The 9,549-nt window shown below is 42.7% G+C and overlaps 1 protein-coding gene across 1 annotated transcript in view; it reads right to left on the reverse strand.

Annotated features, from left to right (window-relative positions):
- Window positions 1-5,972: 5,972 nt before the first annotated feature.
- stk17a (serine/threonine kinase 17a) overlaps window positions 5,973-9,549 on the reverse strand; it is a 37,270-nt gene continuing 33,693 nt past the window's right edge. Inside the window, exons 6-7 of the mRNA XM_005747475.1 lie at window positions 8,971-9,150; window positions 5,973-7,912 (exon numbers count right to left, since the gene is read on the reverse strand). Of these exons, the coding sequence (XP_005747532.1) occupies window positions 7,540-7,912; window positions 8,971-9,150 (553 nt within the window). The 3' untranslated portion in view covers window positions 5,973-7,539. The remainder of the gene's footprint in view (window positions 7,913-8,970; window positions 9,151-9,549) is intronic.

Here is a 9,549-nt window from a genome sequence, read left to right on the forward strand (position 1 = left end):
TGAACTAGTTCCAGGTGGAAGATAGATAACAACAAATAAAACAGGTTTTTGAGTTATCGGGATACTTTGCAACACGTGTTTCCATGTTTCCAAGGCACAGATTCTTTAGGGGCCTGGAAGCAGAAACAGCCCTCCTTGTGCAGTACTGGTGTAGCGAAGGATAATACTGACCTATATCCTGCTCGTCTTGGCCTCCAGAAGGTTGATGGCTTCTTGATCCTCTCTGGTTCTGGTTACTTGTTCTCACAGTACACAAGGAAGGTAAAAAATCAGGCTGCCATAATTTTTCCACAATTTGTTTCAGTTCTAGCTCTGCCAGGCACTGTTATGGACAAGCCGAGTTGGTCCATCCAATGTGAATCTTCATGGCAGCCGGACATGCTGGTGGCTCAAGAATTACTGGTGCAATAGGTTTTATAACATGGCTTTGATCAGCACCAACAAAGGATGGAAATGTTCCAAGGACTGCAAGGGAAGATCTTTGAGGTGCTTATATTTTGTCAGAATGGCAGCAGGATAGGAATGGTCATTCAGGCCAAGGAATTTAGCTGTGAAAGCTGCAGTGTCTGGAAGGTCTTATGAGACTTGGCTGCAGGAGATATCTGGAACGATAGAGACGGGCTGCTAATAGTTTGGACATCTTGGTGGCTCATGCTTAAGGCCAAGCTGTTTTCTGCACCTTAGACACCAAGTGTCAGTGTAGCATTGGAGAGGAGCATGGTAAGCTCATCATGCTGATAGATGTGTACTTTAGTTGTGGAGCAAGTCTCTGAGTATCTTAAGGAGGACTCCTTTGTAATCTGTGGGCTTGTCCAGATATGTTCTACAGACCTTTAGAATTTGTATGAGCTTTCCTCATGTAAGATGTGAAGGTGATGGACCTTGCAGATACTGCATGGCTTCTTCAGTCTGCACTGGGTTGCCTGGTGACTCGGCAATCTGATCCCTATTGAATACCTTAAGCTGGTGCATTGACTGAGGTAGTGGCCATCTTTGTTGCAACAGGGTAGAAGGTCTTGGATGTTCTTCTCTTGCTGACTGACTGATTAAGCTTAGTGGACCAAGACTTTGAGACAAGCTGGGAGGCTGCAGGAAAGGTTGACAAGCTGGGTCTGGTGTGCAGTGGAGCTGAGGTGAATACTGATCCAGTGATACCGATGTTCCAGTGGTAAAAGTTCTTAGAGGTGTCTGAGCTCCTGAGTAAAGGAAGATGGATTTATTCACAGGAGCTTCCAGCTGATTTTAAACAGAAACTTGGAACACAACCTGCTGCCGACAGTTTTAGTCTTCATTCTCTCAACTGCAGAATCTTCTTCTGCCTAAAAGAAAAAAAAAATCAAGGAATAAAGTTGTGTCTAAGAATCTATATTTATTTCTTCCAGGACTTCCAGGAACTGAAGACCTCTACAGGGAGCCTTCCAGTTGGAGAATTGACTGGACAGTAGGTGGTGATTTCATACCTGTCCATCTGTAATCTGTGAATTGAATGTGTTCTGGAGCAGGTTAGATTCCTGATTAAGAAGTGAAACACTTTTGTAATGCAGAAAACCCAAGGCTAACCTCAAAGTTACCTGGATAAGATGAAACCCTGCCTTGTTAGCCTCTGATATGGGTTGAATGGGTTGTAGTGCTAATAGGAAAAACAGTTCTGGGTCAAAACAATCAGAGACAGACAGAGATATCTCCTCACGGATTTCCTGTCTTTCATTTCCGGCGTTTCCATTACATGACTGAACCGTGATGCAGTAATTACTGGGACTCAGAGGATGTAAACACTCCAGTGTTATAGTTAACCCCATAAAGGATCCCACAGGAGCACAAATGCAAAACAGAAAGAGGAGGAAATAGAGGAGGATAGAGAGAGCGAGAGAGAATGAATTATGAGATTCAGCTCAGACAGCAGAGATCTGCAGAGAAAGAATTAATGGTAATGTATAAGTCTAATGAGGGAGAGAAAGGAAAGAAAAGCATCAAATGAAACACAGACAGCGCTGCATTGATGTGATACTAAAGTAAACATATATCTCCATAATCTCCATTTGGCTGACAGTGATTTATGAGTCTGGCGTGACAGGCAGTTGCAGCAGTCGAGGGTTTACGGATGATTGCACTCTTGAAGATGATTTTGTCACTTGAGATTATTTGGGCTCTTTGTCACAACCTTCACGTTGTTATTTGATTTATGTGCTTCAGTCTTGGGGAATGTAACTTTTTGCTGTCAGGAGAAATATAAATAACTGCTGATAACAGCCCGACTGTCTTTTTACTACCTTTATTTAGATGCTCGATACTTTACGTGCCTTATCAGAGAGACTTATGTTTGATAAAAGTGTCCCTTGTAAGCAAAAGAAAAAGAACTTTTTTTAAATTGTACTTATTTGCAGCCCCTCTCTTCAAAGGTGAGGATTGATGTCACACAAATCTTTGTTTTTCTTGCTGGTCCAGTGCAAATTACTCAAGTAGTGAATTTTCTTTTTCTTTAACTTATTATGTTTTATATCCTATGTCCAAGACAATCAAATGATTGGACAGACAGGTTCCATGGTTTATCACATGTTAAGAGCTTTTAAAGCTTTGGGTAGATGTCTGAATGGTTTCTGTGTACTAATGCATTTAGCACAGCATTTTTATACATAGCAACAGAAATATAACAATAAGAAAGAACACCAATATCCAGTAACATCGAAGACATTTAGCAATTGAGGGGTTTTTTTTTGCCATGCAAGATTTCCAGTACAAGACATTATCTTGGCACATCTGCTGCTCCAAGCAGCATTATGTTCTCTTTTTATTTGATAACTGTAGTTATTAGCTGCTTTTCAATTTAGAATGACATCTAAAGGACACATTTATAGCGTCCAGAGATTCGAGCCTTTTCATCTGGCCTTTACTGCACTTTTACAAGGTCTGTGACCCTTTTGAGGAAGATTTACAAACCATTTAGAACCACAGATGATCTGCCACAGAAACATGCATTTGTGTGTTCACCATCAGTTTTCCTGCAATGCTGACCTGATGCTGCAGGCATGGAGACTGTGAGCAGGCGTTGGAAGAGATTCAGGAATCTGGTGCCTTTTGCAGCATTTCTCGTGGAAATATCTTATAAATAATATTACCTGCTCTGAGCTACAGACTTGAGTGAAGTTCTAATACATTATTAGTCTCTTACTCAGCACTAAGTAGCAAATACTGAACTTTTCCTTTGTTTCTGCACAACAACAGCATAGTTGCCATTATTGTTAACCCAGGCCTTGAACAACCCAGTGTGGAAATCTCACTTTTGATGATCTACATATTTGGTTTGGCAAAGATTTTATGCTCTTTCTAATGCAAGCCTCCTCATTCATCTGGGCTTAAGTCTGGCACTAGTTTGTGGCAAATGCATTTGTCTGTAAATTGCACACCTTCACGTGTGTGCGCTTGCTAACTAAGCCTGTCCCTTTTGCATGTTTTTCAACATGTAGGGTAGTGCCATAAGCTTCCATTGATGTCCTTAAAAGTCTGAAACACACACTGTGAGACCATGTCCCGATTTTCTCTACCAGAGTTGTCAGCAGGAGTGAAAATGGAGAAGCCTGCTGGATGCAGTTATCAAATAGAAATCACTCAGTGCTTTATGTCAATGAAGAAAAGAAAACAACCCGTAGAGAGAAACTCTACTGTAATCAAACATTAAGTCAAACGCATGCAACAAAATAATCAGCGTTACATTAAAGATCCATGCAGTATCGTTGTGGGTGGCTATAGCTCAGTCAGTAGAGTGGATCATCTACTAATCAGACAGATTGAATGTTAGATCCCCAGCTACTCCACCATGCATGTCAAAGTGTTACCGGATAAGATGGAGAACTCTGTGTTGCCCTGATGCATCTGCTGGTGCATGTTTGTCTGGGAGTGTTAAACAAGGTGCTTGGGGGGGAAAGCACATTTGTGTGCAACTGAGGATTATAGCAAAAAGTGCTTCGAGTGCTCACTTAGAGTAGAAAAGTGTTATTTAAGTACTGGTCCATTCACTATTTACTAACGAACAGCAGCGTTGTAAGGAGACAGAAGCTGACTAGAGCTCAGCATCATCCTGCTAACACTGGGACCAGCTGAGAACACACTCTGTGTGTGTGTGTGTGTGTGTGTGTGTGTGTGTGTGTGTGTGTGTGTGTGTGTGTGTGTGTGTGTTGCAGGGTAATTGGTGTCAGCTTTAATTAGCGGCTCCGTGCCTGACACCATATAGAGCTGCTGAACTGGTGACACTATAAAACCAACATTTATACATTAACTCTGAACACGTGGAAGCTGAAGAAGGATGGATGTTATGCAGAGTTCAGGGTGGAGTGGGTGGAGATGGGGGGTGATATGTGACAAAAGGATGGCAGAAAGAGTGAAAGAAAGGGTTATGCGATGATAGTGACACCTGCTATGACGTGACACGTGAGGCTGAGCTGCAGGTATAAAGATTTTTACTGGGAGTGTCCGGGATGGACGGGATTAGAAACAAATAGATCAGAAATATGTCGGAGTGTGTCAGAGCAGGCAAGGCTGAGATGGTTTGGACATGTGCAGATGAGGAACGGTGGAGAGGAGTATGGAGCTGCCAGGCAGGAGCAAAAGAGGAACACCATGAATGTAAAAGATTCATGAATGCAATGGAGGAGGACACGCAGAGGGTTGGTGTGACAGAGGAGGATGCTGGGGATAGGCTGAGATGGCGGCAGATGATTTAGATCCCTAAAGGAAGTAGACAAAAAAAGATTTAAGGGGGAATGCAAGTGACGCTTGCATTTTTAGTATTTTAGTTTATGTCCTTGAATTTTCAGATTTAAATAAAGAGAATTCCACTATAAACAAAACCCATGCTCATGAAATTTGGTAGTAATATAAAAATATATACAATTAAAATGAGATTATCATTACAGGTAAAAATACGTTTTTAATCTTACCTGCCACAATATATGGACCATGTCAAATAGAGACTTCTGCTTCCATCTTGTGGCCGTTGGGGGAAATGCTCCAGCTCAAGACATGAAAATGAGAATTCTGCATCAAGATGATGGGAGAAGTAGGATTGTTTGCAAACGGCTACAGTCGTTCAACAGTTTATACACATTTGAACATTACTGCACATAATTCATGACACACATGCGTACTTCTGTTTTTGCTGACAAATAGCACCCTGCTTCAACAGTGTTGAGTTCTGGGCTGTGGGGAGGCCTCTCCATGGCTCGCTGTCTTTCATTGTGTGTGCGTTTTAATCCAAGTATGCTTTTACTGCTTTTACTATTTGGGATCATTATGCTGAAAAACAAAGCCGCTGCCAATCAGACATTTGCTCCAGTGTCACAAAACAATAAACATCTGGCCAATAGAAAGTGGACCCGTGACAGTCACAGCTACAGTTGTGGGCCACACACCCACTTCTAACTGGGCGAGTATAATGCTGTCTCTTTTGTCTTGTACATGCAGTACAGTCTATGCTCTGATTGGCTGGATGATCTTCTGACTCAGTGCATTCCCATGATGCACGAGTATTTCTTGTTCACTCACCTGTCTGTGCTGAATCATACTTGTTATTAATCTCTTTCTCTCTTCCACAGCATGTCTTCCTGTCTTCCTTCTCTCACCCCAACAGGTCACAGCAGATGGCCCCGCCCCTCCCTGAGCCTGGTTCTGCTGGAGGTTTCTTCCTGTTAAAAGGGAGTTTTTCCTTCCCACTGTTGCCAAAGTGCTTCTCATAGGGGGTCATATAATTGTTGGGTTTTCCCTGTATGTATTATTGTAGGGTCTACCTTACAATATAAAGCGCCTTGAGGCGACTGTTGTTGTGATTTGGTGCTGTATAAATAAAATTGAATTTGGAGTACAGAGCATTTTATCTGGATCTTTGCATTTCCACAAGCTTTTAAAATACAGTGCAAAAACTACAGAGCACTCTCCACAGAACACTTATTGGTTTAATCAGTAAACAAGACAACTTTCAGCACTTTTGTAGTGTTTATTTACAGCACAGCACATTCATGTACAAATCTGTTTAGCTTAGAATTTCACAGACATTACATTTACAGGACAGACCCAATTGAAGCCTGGAGAGTTCATCGCTTCCATGTCCAAGCTGGAAATGATCCGTGTCCACATCAGGAAGGACTGAACCCTGAGGAGACCAGTCTGTTTTCTAAAAGGAAGGTTTTCTATATGACGTGGGTCTTTAAATCATATTGTTTTACACTAACACAAATTTTTGAAAAAATCTCAGTAATATTTGTAACATTATACAGAAATACTACTACTGCTGATAATAACCATGAAAAACAGCAAGAAGTGAGGCCATCGTTCTCTGCGCATGGCACTAAATACAAATACACACAGGAGGCTCAGTGAAAGGCAAACATGCCAACAGAGATTTGATCGTTGGCAACTGCACATCGCTTATGTGTGTGCTTTATTTAGCCACCACCCTCCTGCTGAGGTCATGAGTCCAGGCTGCTCTGAGGGTGCAACACATTTCCTGTCAGTCACTCTGCATGCTCCAACTTTTCTGAAATATTTTGCTGGCATCAAATTAAAAATCTTAAATATTAATAAAATGGGCGGAAATAGAAACCAGAGATCATATGTTTGAGTAATCTTTATCTGAGAGCTAAGGTGAAATAAATAAAGCTTGCAGAGTCATACAGTGGCACTCATACTCAAACCCCATTGGCTCACAGGGGGCCTAAAAGGAAGGACCACAGCACGTGTCTTCAGATGCTTCTTGTCTGATGGCTCACACGGAAACTCTGTTTGAATCCAGATATATAAACTACACTGCATTACTTCTAGAGAGCCAGCTGCAAGCGTACAAGGACTTTTATTAGTCATATTAATAAGAGAGCAGGAACAATAATGGCTGCATTTAGAAATAATTTAGAAGCATAGCACCAGCATTGTATATCTTTCCTTTATTATGCAAGCAGTTCTTTAAATTGCATTTAACTAAATAACAATAAAAAAGCTGTTCTGTAGCTTTTTCTCATATGACAGTCTCTCGTGTTTATGCCCACTGTTTGTGATCCAGAACTACAAAACAGGCGTGGCAATCGGTGTTCTGTCATCTTAAGCCAAAAATGAACTTTCAGTTTGAATCAGTGTTGGAAACGTTTGTGTACAGGTCTGCGTGTACGTATCTGTGCTGGTCTTTGACAGCTTTTACAGCTCCTATTCCCAGAATGTGAATTCTGCTCAAACACACTGAGGCGGAGGTCTGTCTTTTGGTATCAAATGGGAGCAAACAGTGTGTCATGCTGCCGCTACACTCTGTCAGTCATTACAACAGCAAACCAAATAAAATGCAACATCAAGCTACAGTAGTTACTTTAGGAGGTGTTGAGGAGGAGGAGGGTAAAGTGAAGTTGGCTTTGCAGGTTCTTAAAAAGTTCCAACAGTTGAAATAAGAGACTGACTGTGCAACAGTATCTGATTATATACTTACAGTATATAGTTAAGAGGGTTTGTGTGGTAATGTGACAGCACTAAGTTGTCCTCGGTGAGATTGCTGGTGCGTGTAATGGGTCAGTAGATGAACTCTCCAGGGACTTCCTGCAGAGCACTGAAGGGCTCCTCGAACTTGAAGCGTTTGGAAATGGCTTTCTGCTCAGCAGTCAGGGCCGCCTCCTCCACGCTGGAGGCGGAGGACTGACGGCACTGACCCAGGGTGTAGGCTGCCATGACTATCAGCTCCTCTGTCAGCGGGCCATGAACTTCCCCTGCATCCTCTTCCTCAGCTGAGCTTGTACTTGTGGGAGGTTCGGGACTGCTGGTGGAGCTGCTGGTGGAGCTGGGCTCTTCCTCCACAGAGAGGATCTCCTCCACTGTCTGGTTGTCCTGAGGCTCAGTGGGCTGAAGCCACGGATGTGTGAGACAGTGCTCGGCTGTGGCCCGCTCCCTGGATACAAACACAGACCCACACGTGAAACAGTTATCCATGTCATACTCTCCAAAAGTTGATTCTGTTCATCTGGATGTAGCGTTTTGTGGGAGAAATGTTTCGTCACTCATCCAGGTGACTTCTTCAGTCTCAGCTGACTGCAGGTTTCCCCAAATCTTATAAACAGGACATTTGCATAATGACTGGGAAAAAAAAAAGAAAAAGGTCCACCCCTAAAGATCGGGTCCCCCGACACAAACAGAGTATTGTTGTTTACGCTGTTATGTGCCAGGATCAGGTAAACCAAACAACCTCTGGTGAAGCGGATGGCACAACACAGAAGAGCCACCTCGTCAGGCCAGGACTCTGCAGTCTATTTACACCTACAGGCCAGTGGACACTCTTTCAAGGATGAGGATGTAACATCCTGGACAGGGAGGAACGCTGGTTTGAGCACGGAGTCAAGGAGGCCATTTACGTGAAAAGGGAAAGACCATCTCTGAATCGAGGAGGGGGCCTAAGGGTACATCTGTCACCATCTTACAATGCTGTGATTGCAGCCATTCCCCAACTCTGTGAATGGTACTCATGGCCATTGATCAGTGGGCCTTGATCAATGGTCTTGGATCATTGGTCATTGATCAGTGGGTTTTGATCAATGGTCATGAGAATTTGCATAATTATGATTAAGGAACTGACCTCCCAGCCCATTGTTCCTTCAGTGGGCTGGTTTCAGTCATTATGCAAATGTCCTGTTTATAAGATTGAAACCTGCAGTCAGCTGAGACTGAAGACGTCACCTGGATGAGTGACGAAGCGTTTCTCCAACAAACGCTACGTCCAGATGAACAGAATCAACTTTTGGAGATTTACTTACCTGGATGATTGAGCATGCATCAAGAAATGTCATACTCTGTTTCAGTGGCAGTCAGCCATTTATCTTAAACTGGTCATAGCAGGTCAAAGGTTATAAAAATGCTGATTAAGCTCCAAAGATAAGAGAAATACACAAAGGCAAAAATGATACCACATTCTGAGGCCACATTAGAGTGAACTGTGTTGTTTCTGTGACTGACTGTGGGTGTTTGCGGAGCAGCATTTGGATGAAGGACAGAGCAGCTGGGTCCAGCTGCTGAAGCTCCTCATCACTGTAGCTCACACTGAGCTGGGAAATGTTGAGAAACGTCTCCTGCTTGTCTTCGCCCAGGAATGGAGAGATTCCTGTGAGCATCACATATGCCAGCACCCCAACACTCCTAAACACACAAAGCAAAATATTCAGGCTTCGAGTGCGATCAAACGCAACACTTAAAACAAGGAATACTGTTTCTATGACAACAAAGCTAGAAAGGTGAACAATCAAAGTTCATATCTGGGATCTCGGCTTCAGTTTTGTTGGTACTCTCGTAGTTAACAGTCCAACGATACGACGTACATGCAGATAAGCAGCAAAAACTGATGGACGGCATTCACAAACACTGATGTGTGTGTCTCAGTGTTTGTATGATTCAAGCCTTTTGAGACTTTGTAAAAGATTCTGATGTTTTTTGTGATGAACATATATATATATTAGGGGTGCAACGATATTCGTATCGATATTGAACCGTTCGATACAGTGCTTTCGGTTCGGTACGCATATGTATCGAACAATACAA

This window comes from Pundamilia nyererei, unplaced genomic scaffold, assembly GCF_000239375.1.
Source record: "Pundamilia nyererei isolate P.nyererei 1_Seehausen unplaced genomic scaffold, PunNye1.0 scaffold00198, whole genome shotgun sequence".
Lineage (NCBI taxonomy): Eukaryota > Metazoa > Chordata > Actinopteri > Cichliformes > Cichlidae > Pundamilia > Pundamilia nyererei.